This window comes from Geotrypetes seraphini, chromosome 5 (genome assembly GCF_902459505.1).
Source record: "Geotrypetes seraphini chromosome 5, aGeoSer1.1, whole genome shotgun sequence".
NCBI lineage: Eukaryota > Metazoa > Chordata > Amphibia > Gymnophiona > Dermophiidae > Geotrypetes > Geotrypetes seraphini.
In genome coordinates, this window is record NC_047088.1 from 17,063,315 (window position 1) to 17,087,033 (window position 23,719).

Here is a 23,719-nt window from a genome sequence, read left to right on the forward strand (position 1 = left end):
TTTTTCCAAAAAGTTCCTACCCAAGAAAAGGTAACCATAGTAACAAGGCTATAGGAAATTATTTTATCTATTTTAAATTATTTAAATTAGTCACACATGTACTTTTTAAAATTTTATTTCATCATTTCATGAACTATATCATTAATGCAAAAACCTTTAATTAAACATAAAAACCCTCAATACGTAAACTAGGTATTTCATTCATTGTTTTGCCCCTTGTTTTGTTTTTTTAAATTTTATTATTTAAATTTCCCCAGAATTCTATTGTTTAACGGTTCCTCCCTTCTGCATCTATCCCTATCTCCCCTATTTTTTTCAACCTTTCAAAGTCCTTTAGATCTTTGTAGTCTTATTAGAATGTTTATTTTCTTATTTTTTTCTCATCTATCTCTATTTTATTTCTTCATTACTCTACTAATTGTCATTTTTCCAGGTACTTTAGTTAGATTGTGAGCCTTCGGGACAGTAAGGGAATTTCTAAGTACCTATTTTACTTATAATTTTAATGCACCCTATTATCTATTTTCTGTAAACCGCTTAGAATCCTAACGGAGTTTAGCGGTATATAAGAAATAAATTACATTACAAATAAATTACATTACATTATACAATGTAAACAGATCTCAGTTCATAGGAGCTCCCATAACATACATTATCCCAGGTCCGTATTCTGTTCAGTTTCAAATCATCATTTATACCAAAACCTCCTTTCCTTCCCTTAATTAATTAACTACTGCCTTTATTTAAATTTTATTATTATTATTTAAAATTTTTTTTTAAAAAAAATATAAATTAATGAAACTTCTTCCCAATTAATTCTAATGTAATATCAACAATTAATTACTGTGATGTTTATCAATTGATTCTCTATCTATGTATCTATTGTGAAATCTCAAATTTATATTTATATCAGCAACACTTATCTTTTAACAGCACAATGCTGATCCAACGTTGGTTTGTTAGATTGTAACTGCCCGACACTCTATTTTTACATGAGCGTTTCAGTCAATAGACCTTCATCAGGGGAACAGATGAAATAAAATTTTAAAAAGTACATAAAGTAGATAAAATAATTTCCTATAGCCCTGTAACTATGGTCATACTTACAGAGAACAGGATATTGTTAATAAATTTTGTGGCTTATTTCAAGTACTCTTGGATATACTGAATTTAAAAAGGGAATAGGCAAAACTAGACCAAATTTTAACAAAAAATACCTTTTGTTCTAATTTAAAAAATCTGGTGCTGAAAGATGTGTAAATAAATCTTGTCTCAATAAATAAGCAATATCCATATGATTTATGAATAAATATTGGTAAATGATGATTGATGCATAACCTAAAAAGGAATCTGTTGATTTGTGGGTAGATCTCCATCCTTCACAGGTCTACTCAGTCCTCATTGGAAACCGCGAGTGGATGAACAGGAATGGCCTCATCCTTAGAAATGATGTTGAGGACAGCATGGCTGAACATGAGAAGAAAGGTCGGACTGCAGTGCTGGTGGCTGTAGATGGTAAGGGGAGGGGTGTGGCAATTCTGTGCATGAGTTACAGAGCAGAACAGAAATGTAGTTTGTCTCCAGGTAAGTTCCCTGTGCCCCTCCTCTTTTCTTCTGTTTCCGTTGAGTTTGATTGCTTTGGTACAAAGGGCTAGATTCACAAAGCAAACCGATCGTGTACCGATCGGTTTGCGACCCCTTTATGAGAAAATTTCCCTCCGGCCTGATTCATTTACCTCTCCTGTGATCCGCTTTGAATCCGTGCATGTAAATGAGGTGAAACGCATGCAAAGTAGGCAGGGACACGATTCACAACACAATCAATCCGATCCGACTGGGCTGGCCGATCAACTGAAGCAGCGACTGCTGGGGACCAGTCGAAAATGTCTTTCCAACTGGAAGCCCTGCAATTTGTCCTGCCTACTCGCCACTCATGCCGCCCTGCTCTGCACTGATGCACCCTTAGCTATAAAGAAAACTCGACATACGGCAGTGTCTGCCTGGAGTCTTTTTCCTGGCCCACTTCCTAATCCCACTTCCTGCCTGGAGATTTCCAGTGAACTTGTGGGGATGCGGAACCTCTTTAGCTCTGAGCTGAATGCCGCCCTGCTCTGCCCCAATCTTCCCTGAATCCCTCCTGCCCTTCCCCAGCCTGCGAGCCTGTGGTTTTAACCCGCGGGTTTAAAGCAGGTTAAAACCACGGGCTCCCATGGCTAAAAACAATAAAAAAGTTCTTTCTTTATTGTGATCCTTGGCATGGTGTCTCGTAGTAGGTGTGCCCTAGTTCAGAAGGGTGCCATGCTAGTCTGCAAAAGCACAGTCTGTTCAACAAAAGTTTTTTTTAAAAAACCCCGGCCCCGACTCAGACGGGCATGTGCAGACCATCTACAGATGGTCCACGCATGCGCGTGGATCGCACAAGAGCGATCTGTGCAGGCAGATGGGGGCGTTCCTCCGATCGCCCCCATCTGCATATTTGTCTTTCCTGAATTCGTCGTTCCTGCCCGGATCAGGCCCGATCGGGCAGGTTAGTGAATCTGGGCCTAAGTGAAGAAGGGGCTGTTCTCCACTGGTGAAGGGGAGGAGTTGAAAGATATGAGTGACATCCTCTTGCCAAGTTCATGACTAAAGGAGGACAACAACTTCAGTACAGAATCCTATGACTTAGAAAGAGGATTACTGAGCAGGAACCCTAATCTTACATTTGTCCAAATCTACCTCCCAGACACCTTCCTGAAATCCCTCTTCCCATAAGAGGACCCTTTCCAGCCCCTCTCAAGAAGGACATGGTGGGGATCCCCACTACCGCCTCTCCTTCCAGTGAAGGCCAACTCCTAGAAGTAGTATCATGAGAACACCACTAGAGGTCGTAGTTGATGTTTATCCTCTGGAACCATCATGGGCAAGAGCAAGTGGGGATCACTCATACATAGCTTGAGTACCTGAATGTAAACCACTTTGACTATAAGTGATATGTAAATATTAAAAAACAAGGAAAAAGAGATGGAAACGTAATCAAGTGTCCAAGATATAAATCCTAAGATCAACAAATAATGTGGAACACTGAATGTTACATATAATGTGAACTTAAAACAGAGGAGAAAAGACCTCAAAAAACCCCTGGACCATAATCAAACAGATCATAACCTATTGGGGTTGGTTTTCATCACTGGTCAAAAACCCCTGTATATAAATTATTTTAATTTTTAATTTTTATGTGAATAAATTTTTCATGATTCAATGTGTGTAATTATAAATTAAGATAATAATTTATTTTCAAAATCTCTCTCATTTGCAATTGAGCATCAAAAAACCAGCTTCTTTGTGCTAAAACTCTCAAATGGTGTTATATATGGCTTTATAGTATCAGGCACTTATCTTAATGACCCGACGGAGGCCCCATCCGTTTCGCTCCAACGGGCTTCGGGGGTATTGATAAGGCTTATTATAATGCTGATGGGCCGCCGCGGGAGCGGACCGCTGGGCGAGATGGACCTCGGTCTGACCCAGTGGAGGCAACTTCTTATGTTCTTATGTTCTTATGGACAATCTAATTGTGCTCAAAAATTCTGCAATTTAGCAGTGATCACACATCAGCATTTTTCAGAATTTTTGAGCACAATTAGATTGTCCAGCATTATAATAAGCCTTATCAATACCCCCGAAGCCCGTTGGAGCGAAACGGATGGGGCCTCCGTCGGGTCATTAAGATAAGTGCCTGATACTATAAAGCCATATATAACACCATTTGAGAGTTTTAGCACAAAGAAGCTGGTTTTTTGATGCTCAATTGCAAATGAGAGAGATTTTGAAAATAAATTATTATCTTAATTTATAATTACACACATTGAATCATGAAAAATTTATTCACATAAAAATTAAAAATTAAAATAATTTATATACAGGGGTTTTTGACCAGTGATGAAAACCAACCCCAATAGGTTATGATCTGTTTGATTATGGTCCAGGGGTTTTTTGAGGTCTTTTCTCCTCTGTTTTAAGTTCACATTATATGTAACATTCAGTGTTCCACATTATTTGTTAATATTAAAAAACAAAAAACATAGACAAGCGACTGGACCCCCAGGGACCTCAAGGTAGGTTGGGGGAGGATGGAGTGCCTTATTTGGGGGGGGCAAAGAAGGCCTTATTGTGGAACAGGGGTGGTTCCACAAAAAGCTTTATTGTGAGGTGGGAGGGAGGTCCCAGAGTGGGCTGGAGAGGATTTTGGGAAGGAGGCCTGATCTTAATAGAGAGGAGGAGGGAGTGGAGAACCTGGAAGTTATATGGGTGCCAGTTGATATTCATTGGCAACACCCACATAGCTAAGTGACCAGAGTCAGGTTAGCGTTATGTGCAGTCCTATCAAGTCATTTAGTTATGCAGCCATTGGCACGGAATTTTGTCAGCACCTGAAAAATTCTTGGCTGCTTTCTGACCCTTTCCCCTGCATCTCTCCTCTTATTGCTTCTCCACTGCTCAATTAGGTGCTGCTGAAACAGCAGGTGGTCAGCTCAGCAGGAGTTAAACCCTTTTGAATATTGCATGATGGCTTAGTTAAAACAGATTACTTCTGCTGATCTTGATTTCTGCTTCTGATTGCTTTTCCTGCCATCACCCTTTGTCTGCTTGTGAGTTTTGTTTACATGACTAGGAGTTTGGAACTTGCATTAAGAACGCTCTGTATTGTGAATGCATCCTTCTCTTAGGAGAACTCTGCGGATTGGTAGCAATCGCTGACACCGTAAAGCCTGAGGCAGCACTAGCGGTTCACACTCTGCGCTCAATGGGATTAGAGGTAGTTCTCATGACGGGTGACAACAGCAAAACTGCCAGAACAATCGCCTCACAGGTATTTTATTTTACTGTACTGCTCCTGCACAATTGTCTCGGCAAGGCTCCTTGCTTTCCCAATTCCACCGATTCATGAACGAGACTGGTAGGGAGCAGAGTCAGCTGAGAGAACATTGGATGAGGGAAGGAAGGGGGGAAACCAGGAATAAAAAAAGTATCAGAAAACAGGAGAGAGAGATGATACGGAGGGACCTGGGTTTCTTAGGTGAACTGCAGATGCTGCAGTGGCAACGTTCACACTCCTATGAGAAAGGGAGTCATGCCACCTAGTGGTGAAATGTAGGCACTCCAGCTAGACCAGTGGTCTCAAACTCAAACCCTTTGCAGGGCCACATTTTGGATTTGTAGGTACTTGGAGGGCCTCAGAAAAAATAGTGAATGTCTTATTAAAGAAATGACAATTTTGCATGAGATAAAACTCTTTATGGTTTATAAATCTTTCCTTTTGGCTAAGTCTTAATAATAATATTATCATTTATAGCTAAAGAGATATATGATCAGGAAACTGTTTATTTTACTTTTGTGATTATGATAAACATACTGAGGGCCTCAAAATAGTACCTGGTGGGCCGCATCTTGCCCCCGGGCTGCGAGTTTGAGACCACTGAGCTAGACTGTCACTTTAATGTGTGTAGGGATACAGTATAAAAATCGCTGAGTATTTGTGAATGGTCTTGTGGCACCAGACCCCAGTTCTAGTTTCAATTGAGCTTGGAACTCAGTGAAACAGGAGGAAACTTCTAGGTCAAAAAGAATAACAAATAAAACACTATACCTGGGGCAACACAAATTTTAAATAATAATGAAAAAATCCAAAGAAATGATTTAAAATTGCATTTATATTCCACATACACACAAATAGGAATCAGTGTGGATTACAGTGCAATATAGTAATACCGTGTTTCCCCCAAAATAAGACCTATCCTGAAAATAAGCCCTAGTTAAGGTCGACCCCTGAAGCCCCTCCCGACTCCATCCCTGACACTAGTGCTGCCTGATTCACTGAAAAAAACCAGACTCGTTAATTCAGCAACCCCCCACCCCAGTGAGACCTGACATACCTCTGCTCCGAGGCCTCCAGAAACAGAAGCGGTGGCAGAATTGCTCTGAATGGGCTGCTTCGCGGTTTTCCTCACCAGGACCGGGCCTTCCCTCTGCAGCATCTTTCCATCCCACTCATCCCCCTGTGCACCGACCCTCCCACCGTGAGACCAACATGCCTCTGCTCTGAGGCCTCCACAAACAGCAGCGGTAGCAGAGCTCTGAACGGGCTGCTTTGTGGCCTACCCCGCTGGAGCCTTCCCTGTACCGCGTCACTGATGACATAAAAGGCACTGAGGTCAGGCTTACTGGTCTGTAATTCCCTGGATCTCCCCAGAACCCTTTTTTTAAATTGACGTAACATTGGCCACTCTCCAATCTTCAGGTACTACAAACAATTTAGCAACAGGTTACAGATCACTAACAACAGATTAGCAATTTCATGCTTGAGTTCTTTCAGTACCCTATGATGTATACCATCCGGTCCAGGTGATTTATCACTCTAACGTGTCAGTTTGAATTAGTACGTCTTCCAGGTTCACCAAGATTTCTTTCAATTCCTACGCCTCATCAACCTTGAAAACCATTTCCAGTTCAGGAAGATTTCTTACATCTTCCGTAAAGTCTGAAGCAAAGAATTCATTCAGTCTCTCCACTATGGCCTTATCCTCCTTGAGCACACATTTTACTCCTTGTTCATCCAATGGTCCCATGGATTCCCTCACAGGTTTTTTGCTTTTGATGTACCTAAAAAATTGTTACTATTTTTTTGCCACTTTGGCAAGTTGTTCGTCATATTCTTGTTTAGCTTTTCTTTATCAGTGCTTTGCATCTAACTTGCCACTTCTTATGTCTCTTCTTATTTTATTTCTTGGGATCCTTTTTCCATTCTTTAAAGGATGTTTTCTTGGCTGTAATAGCCTCTTTCACTTTGCCTTTTAACCATGCCGGCTCTCGTTTTCTCTTCTTTCCATCTTTTTTTATACATGGAATACATCTGGTCTGGGCTTCCATAATGGTTTTTTTAAACAACATCCATGCCTGGTTTACACTTCTGACCTTTGCCACAGACCCTTTTAGCTTTTTAAAAATCATTTTCCTCATTTTATCGTAGTCACCCTTGCGAAAAGTAAATGCCGCTACAGTAGATTTCTTTAGCAATGTCACGCCAGTCATCAGCTCCAATTTGATCACGTTTCCCAGCGGACCCAACACAGTTACCTCCCATACAAAGTCCTGCATTCCACTAAGGACCAAATGTAAAATAGCTCCCCCTCTTGTCAGTTCCTGGACCGGTTGTTCCAAGAAGCATTCATTACAAATCTAGGAATTTTACCTCCTTAGCATTCCTTTTTGTAAAATTTATCCAGTCAATGTTGGGGTAGTTGAAATCACTATCTATTCCACTAGAGACCAAAGCGTGTGCAAATTACCCACTAAATTTGCTATACACACTTAGTTATTTAAAAGGTAATTGGTTCCTGAGATTCTATCAGTTAGCCAGCAGTATTCAGTTCAGGCTACAAAAAAATCCAGAGCCCTACTGCCAGGGGAGCTCAGATCGGTTTACATGAATTTTTTCAGGTACTTTAGCATTTTTTTCCCCTGTCGGTCCTGGTGAGCTCACAATCTATCTAACGATGGGGCCTTAAGTGACTTGCCCAGGGTCACAAGGAGCTGCATGGGTTTGAGGCTGTAGTTTTGACCACTGCACCACACTCTCCCCCTGATGGCAAGCTCCTGGCCAGTTTAACTTTTGCATACAGCAAAGATTGAAAATCCATTTTGTTTTAAAAAGAACATTATTCACATGTTTACTTTCTGTATATATCGTAAGGCCTATGTGTAACTCAGAACTACTTCACATACCCTAACTTAAGAGCGAGGTTTGTTACTGTCATGATATGTGCAAAACTAATCCGCATGGAGACACTGCCTTGTGTAGCATTCTAACAACAAGTTATCGCTTCTAGGGACCTTGCTTAGAAATGGGCAAGGCAGTTCATTCACTTGGGGGTGACTAGAGAACTACAGATAGAACTGTTAAACTCTGAAAAATATTCAGAAATATTAGCTATCCTTCTAGCTTCTGAACACAAATATCAAAATGTATGATCACTTGCTAGGGTCAAGAATCTCCGATAGAACTTATATTGTAACTGTGATTTTGTATAGTCGTAACTCCTTGTAAGATAAGATGCCTCTCCATGCGTGGTTCTAAGAGTAATCTTATGTGATGACACACTGTAATGCTATGACTATTGACCCTGCAACCCGTTCGGTTCATAGACAAAATCGCGCGAGACAACGGCGCGCCGACAACCGAGCGCAAGGTTGACGGCGTGCCGAAGAAAAGCACTATTTTAAAGGGTTCCGACGGGGGGTGTTGGTGGGGAACCCCCCTATTTTACTTAACAGACATCGCGCTGGCGTTGTGGGGAGGGGTTTGGGGGGCTGTAACCCCCCTCATTATACTTGAAACCGAACTTTTTGCCTGTTTTTTTAGGGAAAAAGTTCAGTTTTAAGTATAATGTGGGGGGTTACAACCCCCAAACCCCCCACAACGCCAGCGCAATGTCTGTTAAGTAAAGTGGGGGGGGGGTTCCCCCCCCCCACACCCCCCGTCGGAGCCCTTTAAAATAGTGCTTTTCTTTGGCGCGCCGACTACCTTGCGCTCAGTTGTCGGCGCGCCGTTGTCTCGCGCGATTTAGTCCCGTCACCAACCCGTTCTGAGCTCTGTGGGGAGGACGGGATTCTGAAGAAAGCTTAGCCAGTTGTTAATCCTAGCCTGCTTTGATCTGGCTCAATTTCAGACCGTCTTGCTACGTGGTAAAAACCAGTAAAAAAAAGTTTCATCCCATTCTATTAAATTTCAGAGTTGTCTTGCCCCTGGACAGATAGATAGATGTTCTCAATTCCTTTGATATAATTACCAGTTTTTCGGTTGCACCATCTCAGCTGACATTCTACAGTAGACTAAAATCCTTTCAGGGCCGCATGCAGCCCCGTGAAGTATTTTGTGCGTCCCCGGTCGAGGGCGATGCAGTGTTTTCCTCTGCTGCCCCCGGGTGTTTACCGTCTTGCCGGCTCCCTCCTCTGTCTTGCTGTAGCGTTTGCGTGTTTGTGCGGCCCCAGAAAATTTTTTTTGAGCCAATGCAGTCCAGGGAAGCCAAAAGGTTGGACACCTGCAAGTTTAAATGAAAATTAAGTGGGTAACAATTCCCTTTCCTATTGTCTTAACCTCTATGTTCACTTTATTTTTTTTTAATACATTGTAGTTAAACCCGTCTTCCTCGTTTCATGTAGTGTCGCAGTGTTAAAGTATGTGTTTTTTAAATTAAACCCTGTTTTTATTATTATTTTTTAATTGCATTGGAATATGATATTGCAATCAAATCAAATTTTTAAATAAATTTGAAACTAACATTAGCATGCTGAGAAACAGCCAAAAAAAATTGCATTTTTGTTGGTTCTGCTTCTCCTTTAGGTTGGTATCAGCAAGGTGTTTGCTGAAGTCCTTCCATCCCACAAAGTGGCCAAAGTGAAGCAACTACAAGATGAAGGCAAACGGGTAGCCATGGTGGGAGATGGCATCAATGACTCCCCTGCCCTCGCCATGGCAAATGTTGGCATCGCTATTGGCACTGGCACCGATGTGGCTATTGAAGCAGCTGATGTGGTTTTAATTAGGGTAAGTGCCACAAAATAGAACAGGGGAATGTGAGCTTACTCAAGAGTCATTTATTTAAAGAAGCTTTTAACATTTCATTTAAATTTTACAGGATCCTTTTTAACTCCCTTAAGGAATTAAGCAGTAACGAGCCTTTTCCTTTTGGGTTTTTTTTTCCTTATTTGTCTTTCGTCCCTATCCAAATTGTATTTCTAACCCTATTTCCTTTTGTCTCCCGTCTGTCTCATTTATCCCTTTTTAATATGCCAATTATTAGTTGATGTTTCTTTTAATTTGTTTTCTTTTTGTAAGTATTAATGGTATTGTTAATGGCATTTTTATTATGTTCATGCTCTTTTTATACATATATTGTAAACTCGCTTAGAAATTAGATAAGCAATTACCGTATTTTCATGCATATAACGCGCGCGTTATACACGATTTTACAAACCGTGCATAACCTTGCGCGTTATACACGTGAGCGCGTTGTACAAATTTTTTTTTACATAGTTCCCCCCCGACGTCCGATTCACCTCCCCCGCAGGACTGCTCGCACTCCGACAGCCTCCTGACCCCCCCCCCCCCCAATCATGTAGACGCTCCTACCGGTGTCCTGCTGCTTCCTCTTGGCGGTCCCGGCCCTTCTGTGAGCCCTGCGCCTGCGCTGCTTCCTCTTCCGGCGGTCCCGCCTTTTCTCTGACAGAGAAAGGGCGGGACCGCCGGAAGAGGAAGCAGTGCAGGCGCAGGGCTCACAGAAGGGCCGGGACCGCCAAGAGGAAGCAGCAGGACACCGGTAGGAGCGTTTACATGATGGGGGGGGGGGTCGGGAGGCTGTCGGGGTGCGAGCGGTCCTTCAGGGTGCGGGTGCGGGTGGGAGTGCGTGCGAGCGGTCCTTCGGGGTGGGGGTGCGAGCGGTCCTGCGGGGGGGTGAATCGGACGTCGGGGGGGGCATCAGGCTTTCTGGGTGGGGACAGGACTTCAAGGGGGAGAGGAGAGTCGGGGCAGGCGAAAGGAGAGTCGGGGTGGCCAGAGGAAAGTCGGGGCGGGCGAAAGGAGAGTCGGGCGGCGACGGAAGAGTCGGGGCAGTATGCGCGGTATACAAATTTTTTTTTACATATTTCGGTTTCCCGCACGCTATACCCGTGTGCACGTTTTACATGGGTGCGCGTTATCTACGTGAAAATACGGTAAATCAAATTTTAATAAAACCTTGAAACCTTGTATAGCACTGACCAGTATTCTATCTTAACCTAAAGTTAGTGCAGTGTGGACGTACAGACAGACACACTCCTTTCCTCCTCATTCTTAAATGCAGTCTGTACTGTCTCTGTCTCTCTCTTTACATCCATACAGTCTGTCTTTCTGTCACTAATTGTATAGTATTTCACCTTTTGGAAATGAATGCATAACAATTCCTTTTGTGTCGTATATGTTTGAATCCTTTAAATGCGGGTTGTGTTCTGTTATGTCCTAAGCATTTGTGAAAATACCACGGAATCCTCTGTTTATCACAGAAGGATTTATTTGGACCACTTGAGTGCAGAAGGGGCTTTTTCAGTGTGATGCTCCATGGGGTTAGTACAAAGGCATATAATATACTAGTTTTTTAGCCCATTACATTAATGGGTGCTAGTATAGCCTCCTTCCCTCACCTGTCCCCTATGGAATTGGCAGTGAAGGAGAAGGGTAAATCTAAGAGTAGCTGTGCGGCGGGGAAGGGGGGGGGGGGTCTTGCCTGGCCGGGGCCGGCCGAATCCCAGGCCTGCTCTCCTTCCCCTAAGTCCCAGCCCCTCACTCCGTGCGACTCCCTAGTTGCAGCTTTAAAAAGGTCTTAGGCCCTCACCGTCTTCCAGTTCCTCGAAGTCCGGCTGCCCCATCCCCCAGCGGAGGAGGCTCCTGCTCCGCCGCCATCTTCTGTCTGTCAAATCCGAAAACGCTAGCGACGGGCGAGTTGCCGGGATTGGTCGGAGGGGAGAAATCATGTGAGAGCTCCAACAGGAAACAATGAAAAGCAAATTGCCGACAGCCGCCTCGCCTCGAAGCCCTCCTCCTGGCAGCCGCGTCTCGTGAGAGGACCCACTGCAGCGGAGCGAGGTGGAGAGCAGGGAGGCTTATCCGGGTGCCCATAGCTTCTCTCCCCCAAGCCGGTGACCCCAAGGAGGATGATACCCTGTTGGGTCCCTCTCGGATGGCCCCGCCGCTCCCCCTTCCGCTCCCCTTCTCCCTCGCGGCTCAGTGTCACTGAGGCTTCCTTCGCTCTCCCGGGCCTGCTCTCCTTCCCCTAAGTCCCAGCCCCTCACTCCGTGCCATCTAGCGCATGCGCACTCGTGCCGCCACATCCCGACAGATCAGGGATCAGGGAACATGCGGCGCGAGTGCGCATGCGTGCTTAGTGTTTTATTATTATAGATAAGCGATTGGCCCAGTGGTCTGTGCACTGTGATTGTATATAAGATCAATTTTGGGTGCTACCTTATCAGACTGGTTTGGGTTGGAGGCCTCTTAAGAGTGCTAGCTTTGAGTCTTGATGGTGGTGGTGCTATTGGGGAGGGGTTGGGTTAAAAATATGCAATTGCAAACCCAGCACTTCCTAAAGCTGATCTCGTGCGTTATGAGAAGAGCATCAGGAACAGCCGGTCCCACAGCCACCTAATTTGAACCTGCTCACGGTACCATGTTGAGAAAGAGGAGAAGTTGGACTTGGGTGAGGGGAGGGGGGGGGAAGAGATGGCTGAAGATGGATTTGCTCAGAGCACCCGGTACTCTTGCACAGGCCTCCCCTGCTTCCCCTGCGCTCATTGGCAACATTTTGTTTATAAAGGTGGGAACAACCCCCTCTACACATGCGCACAAATACATTAGCGGGGGCGTTGAAAAGAAGGAAGGCTTGCTTCCATGGCAGGTCCAGAAGCGGCTGCTTGTCCCTGGGATGAGATAGCAGGTGTACTGAATCCAGGCAGCGTTGTGAGTGCTTGGGGCTAGTGGGCAGAAAGCAGAAGTATGGAGAGAGAGAGAAAACAAAAAGCAGAAATATAAATTACCTACATTATATTTTTATCTACAGAACGATCTGTTGGATGTTGTGGCAAGTATAGACCTGTCAAGGCAGACAGTCAAAAGAATCCGGATCAATTTTGTCTTTGCCCTGATTTATAATCTGGTTGGGGTACCTATAGCTGCTGGTATGTAAATGAAAACATTAAAGTGTAGTACAGTTGGATTTGTTATGGATTTTTTTTTTTTTAATTTGCATGCTTTTGTACCAGTGTTTTCATATCTAATATAATAAAATGCTAGGCCGCGCATGCGCACTCAAAAGTCATGTTCCCTGATCCGTCGCGATGGCATGAGTGCGCATGCGCGCCAGACAAGCTTCCCTGCTCTCCACCTCACAATACGGAAGTTTCTTTACACGCTGACGATCGCCTCCACAAGCCTGCTCCCAGCCAGCCGACGATCGCCCCCACAAGCCGGGACTGGGGTACAAAGAGCGCCTCCTCCCCCCCCCCCCCCCCCGGGACGAACCGAAAAACTGACCCCGCCGCCCGGGACACGAGTCCTTTGCCACCCCACCCTTCCCTTCCCACGGACCCGACTACGAAACTTGCGATTCCAGCTTGTGCAGCAGTCTTCACATGCTGCTTTGGGCCCTTCTACTGCCCTGATTTGCTCTGCCGCATCTCTGATGATGTCATCAGGGACGTGCCAGAGTAAATCAGGGCAGTAGAAGAGGCCGAAGCAGCGTGTGTAGACTGCTGCACACGCTGCTGGAATCACCAGCTTTGTAGTCGGGACCGCGGGAAGGGAAAGGGGGTAGAGGAAACGCTAATGCTGCTGCACAGGGCACCCATTAATGTAATGGGCTTGCTTTCGGGAGGGGGTAGGGAGACAGAAGGGGGCCACGGAGAGACAGTCAGGCATGGAACAACAGATAAATACAGGTAGGCAGGGGGCCAGGGAGAAAGACAGAGAGACATACAGAAAGAAAGACAGGGGGCCAGGGAGACAGATAGAATAAACACAGACAGACAGCAGAGAAAGAGAGAAAGAAACCTCCCCCCCAGACAAACACTAGCCAAGGATAGAGAGGGAGAAAGAAAGAATGACAGACAGGGGGCCAGAGAGACAGACAGAAAGAAAGACAGACAGACAGACATCTATTCTAGCACCCGTTAATTTAACGGGCTTAAAGACTAGTTCTATTAATAAAAGTAACAGGAGATCAGGGACTGCAGACATTCTCAGGAAACCTCTGCATTCTCTTCAACTAAAGCACAGAAAATGTCCTGGTCCTACAAGCTAGTATATTAGGTCACTGCTGATCTTATATGTCACCGAAAAGTACCTCTCATAGTAACATAGTAAATGACGGCAGATAAAGACTCGCGTGGTCCATCCAGTCTGCCCAACCATACATGCTCCATGAATTCATTTAGTTGAAATGGTCCTATTTCTTAGATATTTCTGGGCCAGAAATCCAGAGCCCTGCCCAGTAGTGTGCTTAGGTTCCATCTACTGGAGTCTCCATCAAAGCTCACTCCAACCCATCTTAACCATCCCAGCCATCGAAGCTCTCCCCAGCCCGTCCTCAACTGAATAGTCCATATACGGGACACAGGCCGTGCAAGCCTGCCCAGTACTGGCCTTAGTTCCTTCAATGTATACCCATTATTTTCTGATTCGAGATCCTCTGTGGTCATCCCACGCTTGTTTGAACTCTGTCACCGTTTTCTTCTCCACCACCTCCCTCGGGAGCGCATTCCAGGAATCAACCCCCCTCTTCGTAAAAGAAGAATTTCCTTACATTAGTCTTGAATCTACCACCCCTCAACCTCAAATTATGCCCTCTGGTTTTACCGTTTTCCTTTCTCTGGAATAGATTTTGTTCTACGTTAATACCTCCCGAGGTTCTGACATGCCATTTCACAGTACAGGGTCTGTAGACCATTCCATCTTGTTAATGTCCTTAAGTATCTGATCTGACAGTAGAACGTTTGCATTGTACAGGTGTCTTCCTGCCGGTTGGCTTGATTTTGCAGCCCTGGATGGGGTCGGCAGCAATGGCGGCTTCATCTGTTTCTGTGGTACTTTCTTCTCTGCTTCTGAAACTGTAAGTGTTCTGGCTTTTTACTTTTTAGTGTGTACATGGAGCTATAATAGATTTAGTACAGCTGCTTTCCTCTGTCAGAGGTTTGGTGTGACTCACAGTTCTTATAGAAATGGCCATAGGTTCCCTAATGTCCACAAATGGGTGGGTAGTTGATTCAGATTTATACGACAGTAACCTCTAGACCAGGGGTGTCAAAGTCGCTCCTCGAGGGCCCCAATCCAGTCGGGTTTTCAGGATTTCCCCAATGAATATGCATGAGATCTATTTGCATGTACTGCTTTCATTGTATGCTAATAGATCTCATGCATATTCATTGGGGAAATCCTGAAAACCCAACTGGATTGTGGCCCTAGAGAAGGGACTTTGACACCCCTGCTCTAGACTATAGGCAGTATTGGTTAGTGTAACAGTTGTCATGTAAACGAGACAGGGGGCATGATACGCAGTAATAGGAGTCCCGCCCCTTGCACTTAGGAGTTATTCCATGTATGCATGCCAACACAAAATGGTGCTTAGGGGCTCCACTGCCATTTTTGGGCTACTGTTTTATACATTAATTATTTTTAGTCTTTATATACCACTTATGGCCTAAGTGGTTCACATTCAGGTACTCAAGCATTTTTCCTTATCTGTCCTGGTGGGCTCACAATCTATCTGATGTACCTGGGGCAATAGGGGATTAAGTGAGTTGCCCAGGGTCACAAGGTGCAGCGTGGGATTTGAACCCACAACCTCAGGGTACTGAGGCTGTAGCTTTAACCACTGCGCCACACACTCCCCACAAGGGGCGTGGAGCTGTAGGTGCCTTGATAGAATTGTAATTCATATGTCTGAGTATTAGTATCAATCCTAAGAGATGGTCTTCTTCCGGCCACCTCTAAAATACCTTCTATATATTTTACCCTTCAGACCCTCAGGAATGCCACCAGGTGTTCAATAGCATTTCATAACAACTGGCTTTACGCATCAGGTCTTCACCGGGTCACTTAAAGATACTTTCAATAATTATGATATAGACTCCAATAACATGGATTATATAAATTGAGGCATACCGGGTGGTCGCGTGTCGTGAAACAGATCCTAACTAAGGGATTGTAGCCCTGAGGAAACCCCCTAAGGGTGAAACATGTTGGCGCATTTGTCCCTTATCACCACCTAAGTTAAGTATGAAAGCAGTTACGCTGCCTCAATTTATATAATCCATGTTATTGGAGTCTATATCATAATTATTGAAAGTATCTATAAGTGACCTGGTGAAGACCTGATGCGTAAAGCCAGTTGTTATGAAATGCTATTGTTAAATATCCTCAAAAAATTGTGAAACACACAAAACAACCTAAAAAAGGCTAAATCATAAGTAGAAAGGGATTCTACTCAGAGCTCAAGGAGAGTGTTTTTGAAAGGGTCTCAAGTGCTCACGGTTAAGAGCTCGATATGTCTTACAAGCTAATAACTTTCGGGTGAGCTATCATCGATCTTTTATTCACTACTCCAATTTATGCTCTGTAGTATCAGAAACCCTCTATAAATAGTTTTAGTATTCAGAAAAAATTTTTTTATTTTTATTTAAATGTAATACTTCTATGAAATTCTAAAATAGAACTGTCGGAATTGAACTTCACTTAGCTATAATAGCAAGATATCAAAGTGACCTGTCGGAGTTAATAACTTCCATATATAGGTCTTAAATTACTTAGCTTCAATAGCAAGATGTCATAGTGGCTACGGAAGATCTCCGTTTCGCTCTTGTTAACTCAAACAGAGCTTCATCAGGAAAAAGCCGACATTCACACTATTTGTATCGGCTCTGGTTCTAACAAAGGGAACCGTTTAGGAGACACAGCCCAATTCAGACAAGTCTGAATTGGGCTGTGTCTCCTAAACGGTTCCCTTTGTTAGAACCAGAGCCGATACAAATAGTGTGAATGTCGGCTTTTTCCTGATGAAGCTCTGTTTGAGTTAACAAGAGCGAAACGGAGATCTTCCGTAGCCACTATGACATCTTGCTATTGAAGCTAAGTAATTTAAGACCTATATATGGAAGTTATTAACTCCGACAGGTCACTTTGATATCTTGCTATTATAGCTAAGTGAAGTTCAATTCCGACAGTTCTATTTTAGAATTTCATAGAAGTATTACATTTAAATAAAAATAAAAAATTTTTTTCTGAATACTAAAACTATTTATAGAGGGTTTCTGATACTACAGAGCATAAATTGGAGTAGTGAATAAAAGATCGATGATAGCTCACCCGAAAGTTATTAGCTTGTAAGACATATCGAGCTCTTAACCGTGAGCACTTGAGACCCTTTCAAAAACACTCTCCTTGAGCTCTGAGTAGAATCCCTTTCTACTTATGATTTAGCCTTTTTTAGGTTGTTTTATGAAATGCTATTGAACACCTGGTGACATTTCTGAGGGTCTGACGGGTAAAATATATATAAAATATATATAAAAAATAAATAGAAGGTATTTTAGAGGTGGCCGGAAGGAGACCATCTCTTAGGATTACCTTCTATAGAAATATATATTCTCAAATGCAAGATATTAATTTATTATTGAGTATTAGTATCAGCATTCTGTGCGAAATGATTCTTTACTATGTATAAGAATATCTCAGAACATAAGAATAGCCTTAATGGTCCATCAAGCCCAGTAGCCCGTTCTCACGGTGTCCAATCCATGTCACTAATACCTGGCAAAAACCCAGCCAGCTAGGTTTTTAGGCTACACACAGTGAAGCTACATTGCAATGCCCTTCCTAATGTATTGTCTCCCCCTATCCTTTTTGACCTATTTTACCCCTACCCCTTCACCGTCACTGTCTTGTCTGCTAAGAAGTTCACTTCTAATTTTAGCCTGTAAGACGCCTAGACATATACCCACTGACAAGTAAATTCTTTAATAAACTTGGACTATGCATGAAATAAATTTGCATGCAAGGTAGGCAGTGCATGCAAATTTATCTTGTGGACATCTTGAAAAGTGACCTGGCACTCTAGCAAAGACCCCCATCGCTTTTGCTTATTTCTACTCATTCTCTTTGCAAAAAGTAAATTTGATCATGTTTCCCCACTTCTGTCAAAACTTCACTGGCTTCCAGTAATCTCTAGGGTTCACTTTAAGTGTGCCTGCCTAACATTCAAGATCTTGCATGGCATTCTTCCTCCTCTAATTCCACTATCTTGGAATTCTACAAGACCTGACACTACCAGATCCATCCAAAAACTCAAACTATCTTTCCCCTCGTTAAAAGGCATTATCTATGCTGGAAAATTAGGGAAATCTCTTTTCTTCAAAATCACTGAGCTTTGGAATAACCTTCCTGCCCTGCTGCGGAATCTGGGCTCCTTCCAACTATTCCGAAAGCATCTGAAAACTCGGCTATTCTCAAAAATGTAAATCTCGCTACCCTCTTTATAATCACTAATTCTTATTATGTTTTTCCTTCCTTATCTTAAAGTTCCTGAAAACCGTGCCGAGCTCTATGTTTATGGAGAGGATGCGGTATATAAACTTAAAGTTTAGTTTAATTACTGATCATTTTTAGGAGTTCATTTTATGTAAAATGCACATAGAGGTGGTTCTAGTCTTGAACTGCTGGAAATGTTAAGGATTGCTTTGCATTTTAAAAAATCTAAAATGAGATTTGGTATTCAATGCCATATGGTTACTTCAAGCTAAAAAGGGCTTTTCTCATTCTAGTTACCAGAAGCCAACACGTGAAGCTTTAGAACTTCGTGCCTTCAACCAAATGAGACAGAGGACTCCTTCCGAAATCAGCGTGCACATTGGTATTAGTGAAACAGTACGGAGCTCCCCAAAACTCAGTCTGCTGGATCGCCTCGTCAATTACAGCCAGGCTTCGATAAACTCCCTGCTCTCTGATAAACGCTCACACAACAGCATTGCTCTCACTGAGCCAGATAAACACTCGCTGCTCATGGGAGATTTCGGCGCTGAACGGGACTCCGTGGTATGAAGCTTCCAAGTCATACTGGAGTCGGGACATGAATTTCCATATGCACTAAATGACGCACTGTTAGATTGTGGTGGTTTTCAAAGCTTTATTTTGATTGTGTGCTCTAATGACAAAATGTTTAAATTTGAGCAGCTCGATTGAAAAAGGAAGCAGTGGGGGAAGGGGGGGGGGATTTCAGGGCACTTCTGGCATGCTGAAAGCAGTTTGCCTGTAATGGAAACATAAACCTTCCAGTATTGTAATAAAGGCAGCCACAGTAGGGAGGGTAAAGGGAACCGGATCAACGTGGACCCATACAAACAAGCATGTGGAGTTATTGTAGGGTAATGCTGCAGGTCTACTTTCAGAACCGGAGCCTGGGGCGCTGTCTTCGCTTTGAATGTAGTTTGGTTCAAGGTAATTAGGACAACCAGACTGAATTCCATACCTACATATTCTGTTGGGAAATTAGACCTGTTGCACACGACCAGTAAAGAACGGTAAACTCTCTTGAAGGATCTAATTTATTCTAGCTTAGAAAGTGCCTGAGAAAGACAATGGTCATTTAGCTTTTCTGTAATTCTGCATTCCAGATCACTAAGGGAATTTTATCCAGGCAGATACTTGCCTGGCCAAATTTTACCCAGCTGAAAAGGAAAGAGGGGCTGGGGGGTTTCCTGGAACATTGGTCTTCTTTGGCCGCCAGACTGCACTACTATTCAACACTGGCCAGCCAAATAGCAGGCCAAGGGTTAACTGGACAACTTTGCCTGATGTGATGACTTTAGGCTGAATAGCCAAATAGTTCACTGAGTAAATCTGGCTGAGCATCAGCCTTATGTTGTACAATCTGTGCACACTTGAAATAACGAATGCGCTTAATAAATAGGAGAGGGAGGTAGAAGCAGAAAGATTTCGCTATGTTGCTATCGTTCTCGCTCTCCGGTTCTACAAAGCTCCCCTGCTACCTTCTGGTGAGATCAGGACCTTGGTGGTGCACTGGGGTGTGAACTTTCTCCCAGAGGCCAGAAACAGCAGACTTTGGATGTCGTGAGCCAGACTACTTGGCCGGTATTCCTGCTCCAACAGATCCAACAGCAGGTAGGTGTTAGGAATCAAATGGACCTCGGAAAGTTTAAATTTCTAGTCAGTTGAAATGTCGGTAAGAATGAGGCTTAAGGCTCCCCTCCAGTCTGCCCGTAGGAAATATAAACAGGACCAGTAATGATTAATGCTTTATCACACATGTCCAGCCATTATGACTTTTACTACCAGGAGCCATTTGCTTTCAGATAGGGCCTTGTCTAGTGACTGCACTGCGTGATGTGCTTTAAAAATGAGTGAAAAAGCAAACTGTCAATGCACAAACCAGCACTGAGGAAAGAAAACAAACTTAGGAAAAAATCATGACATGTGAGGGGCAAATCTATAAAAGAGATGCTAACATCGACGCACATAAATGTTTAGAATACTGACACGTGCACACGTGCCAATGTTCCCCCTAAGTGGTGTTCTGTAAACAGCCTCCTATCTTGCTTAGTGTGTATTTGCAAGGGGCGGGACTTCCAGTTATGCACCTAACGTACAGAACAGCCACATTTAGGTGCTCGTACTTACACTAGAGCAGGGGTAGGGAACTCCGGTCCTCGAGAGCCGTATTCCAGTCAGGTTATCAGGATTTCCTCAATGAATATGCATTGAAAGCAGTGCATGCACATAGATCTCATGCATATTCATTGGGGAAATCCTGAAAACCCGACTGGAATACGGTTCTCGAGGACCGGAGTTCCCTATCCCTGCACTAGAGCTACGGCAAGTGCGGGTGCCCAGATGTTATGCTTGTACTCTATAATGGAATAAGTTCCTTGTTTCTGTTTTAAAATAGGCTCCTATTATATAGCCTCAGAGCGCCTAAATGGAGGCACCTAGTTAAAATTACCCCCCCCCCCCAAAAAAAAAACAAACCCAACAAAACCTTGCCTTGGTGCTGTAAAATAGATATGATATGGATGGCATCATGTTTGCCACAGCACTGAATAATAGTCATTGCTTAGACTTACAACACAACTGGCCTCTCCTTTTTGGATTTTAGATGGTAATACCATTGTTTCAGTCAAATGAATGAACTTGACTGATTTGTAGCACCCTTTAGGGGTTAACCTCTGTTCTGTTTTTTGTTTTTATTGATTGAGATAGAGTAAGTAGATTAAGTTTTGTACCTGAGACAGTGGAGAGTGACGTGACTTCCCCGAGGTAAAAAGGATCTTCAGTGGGAGAAGTGGGATTTGAGCCTTTGCTTTAACTACTAAATTCTTAATATGGCACCTTTTACAGTAAGAAGGATACTCATACTTTTAAGCCCCCCCTCCCCCTAAAAAAATCAAGCCAGTTTTCAAGCATAAGGTACTCCCATGCATTATTTGAATACTGGATTATTGGGATCCTTACATAGTTTAGAATGATCTGTGACATACACGCTTACAGCTTTTGGAGTTTCAGAAGACCTCATTTCTATATGGTTAAAAAGTCTGAGTGGTATTCGATAGCTCATGCCTGTCCTTTCTGGAGGCTGCTCCCACACAAGTGCCTCTAACCCCATTATGTACTAAGTTTGGAAATGATCTTGTTCCTGTGTGTGTGTGGTAAATCTTTTTCTTAGTTGGCTCTCTCCAGTTTTTCACTAGTAGATCTTCATTTCACATGGTCATGACTTCTTGGCGTGAAGGGCAAGCAGTTCTCACTAGAACCTGCTTCCAAGGAAACAACGGGAGGACACAGTAAGGGGGTGTTTCTATATAATATGCCATAAGTTAAGCAGATAACAATAGTTAAGGGCCATTCTGTAACTGGGCGCCTGAGTGAACTTATGTCTAACTCCAAAGGGGTAGGGCATGGGCACTGCCACTATTTTTACATGCATTTTTTTTATAGAAGTCCTGCATTTATGCATGCAACTGCTGCATTTATGCCAGCCATAGACATGGCATAAAGGTATCTCCTAAAGTCGGGCACGTAATGGGGTACTTATGCTACTAGTATTCTTTGACAGATTTGATGTGCAAACCATTATTCTCTCTAAGCTGATCGGGAGTCCTCCATATACAGTCCTGCCAGTGGGGGGTGCTGTTTCACTATCACATTTTCAATACTGAGGGACAAGGAAGCTCTGCAGCACTTCAGGAAGGCCTACATGTCCCTCTTACTACTACTACTACTATCCAATCAGTCATGTCTGACCCTTGGATACTCTGTAGGCCAGTCCTCGCCATGCTTCCTTGTTTTCCACGGCTTCTTTCAACCGCTTGATGTTCATTCCCGTGTCCTTTTTCATGGTCTCCCTTGCTTCCTTTTACCACTGACCATTCTGAGTAGCACCTCCTTTTCTGGTGAATTTGCCCTCATCACATGTCCAAAACAGGTCCGTTTCTGTCTGGTAATCTTGCCTTCCAGGGACAACTCTGGGTTTATATGCTCAAGAACATCTTTGCTGGTGATGCTAGCTGTCCTTTGGGATTTGTGTCCCTAGTGACTGAAAACATAATATTTAAGTGTCACTCGCAATTGGAGGGCTCCTCAGCTTAGAAGGAACAGTGGCACAAAAGAAAGATTAGGTTCTTACCTCATTAATTTTCTTTCCTGTAAAACCCACACTCTATTCCTAAACCCTCGGGTAGTCAATCCCTTCTTACAAGATCTCTTGTAAGAAGCTTCATTTGCATAGGGCAGAGCCGTAACGCACCCATTAAAAAATCTCGTTAGACAGGATTGACTACCCGAGGGTTCAGGGATAGTGTGGTTGTACAAGAATGTTCCATTACAGAACACTACCTGAGCACCCAAATTTTTGATTTCTTAAGTTTTTTAGCGATTTTATTAAATTGGCCCCTAAAAGTATAATTTAAATAGATTTTTAAATCTAAGAGCGATGAAGCTCCAGCAAATTCCTGTTAGATCATGTCTGCCAAATGTCTTGGTGGATTAGATGGCAAGAAAGCTCCTGTTTTGGAAGTATTTAACTGAATTTTCTTTTCTGTGACATTTGTATTTGCCATTACTATTCTCCTGATGCCTTATGAAGAGCAGATACTGTGTGCTTGCTTAAAATGTTTTTGAACCAAAGTACCAGATTTCTTTTCTATCTCTGAATGTGTTGTAGGGTTAAACTAAATGTTGATTTGTTAACTTTTTAGTGGGCTAAATGTTTAGTTGTAACTTTCTAGCAGACTAAGGGCTCCGTTTACGAAGCCGCGTTAGCGGTTTTAGCGTACGCAGTTTTTTAGCGCGTGCTAAACCCGCGCTACGCGGCTAGAACTAACACCAGCTCATTGCTGGCGTTAGCGTCTAGCGCGGCCCAGCAGTTTAGAGGGCGCTATTACGCGTGTTAAACCGCTAACGCGGCTTCGTAAAAGGAGCCTTAAATGTATAGAATCGCCTTATTTGACATAAAATTATGTTTAAATCCAGTTTTACCTGGAATTATGTATTAAAAAAATGCATTTCATTCTATTTATTTTAATGTTTCATGATAGCAGCTACTTTATGCAAGTTTTCTGGTTTGTGTTAAAAAAAAAATATATATATATATATATCTACGGCTTAATTCTTTGTATTTTAATCATTGGACATTGCATGACCTGGTCCTTAGACAAAATGCCATATTATAATTTTCATTAACTATTTTCCTTCAGCAGCGCTAGGATGATTTAAGAACAGGCCAAGCTGGTTGAATTGCTTTCTTTTCCGCATAGAGTTTGATGGCAGAAAAGGGCCTGTGGCCCAACAAGTCTGCCCACTCAAGAACCCTCCCTCAGCTAATTTCTCTACTCTAGAGTCCTCTCTCCCATGAGTCCATCGTTTAAGCATGACTCTGCAGCGACCCCACTTGTCTGTCCCAACGTCTCTTGAAGTCGAGCACGCCGCTGGCCTCGACCACTTGGCGTGGAAGGCCATTCCATCGATCAATCACCCTTTCGGTGAAGCAGTATTTCCTGGTGTCCCCATGAAATCTTCCCCCTTTAAGTTTTAGCGGATGCCCTCTTGTCGCCGTGGGACCCTTAAGAAAAAAAGATATCTTCCTCCACT

General features: G+C 43.3%; 1 protein-coding gene across 3 annotated transcripts in view; it reads left to right on the forward strand.

The window, feature by feature from the left end:
• The window catches only part of ATP7A (ATPase copper transporting alpha), a 172,861-nt gene extending 152,237 nt beyond the window's left edge, over positions 1-20,624 (forward strand). For 2 of the 3 annotated variants that reach the window (XM_033945021.1, XM_033945020.1), the window contains 6 exons: positions 1,369-1,515; positions 4,710-4,852; positions 9,383-9,586; positions 12,630-12,747; positions 14,573-14,675; positions 18,382-18,658. In XM_033945021.1, coding sequence (XP_033800912.1) covers positions 1,369-1,515; positions 4,710-4,852; positions 9,383-9,586; positions 12,630-12,747; positions 14,573-14,675; positions 18,382-18,658 — 992 coding nt within the window. Of the gene's footprint in view, positions 1-1,368; positions 1,516-4,709; positions 4,853-9,382; positions 9,587-12,629; positions 12,748-14,572; positions 14,676-18,381 lie in introns of all 3 variants that reach the window. The other variant, XM_033945019.1, reaches the window with a different exon arrangement.
• The last annotated feature ends 3,095 nt before the right edge of the window (positions 20,625-23,719 follow it).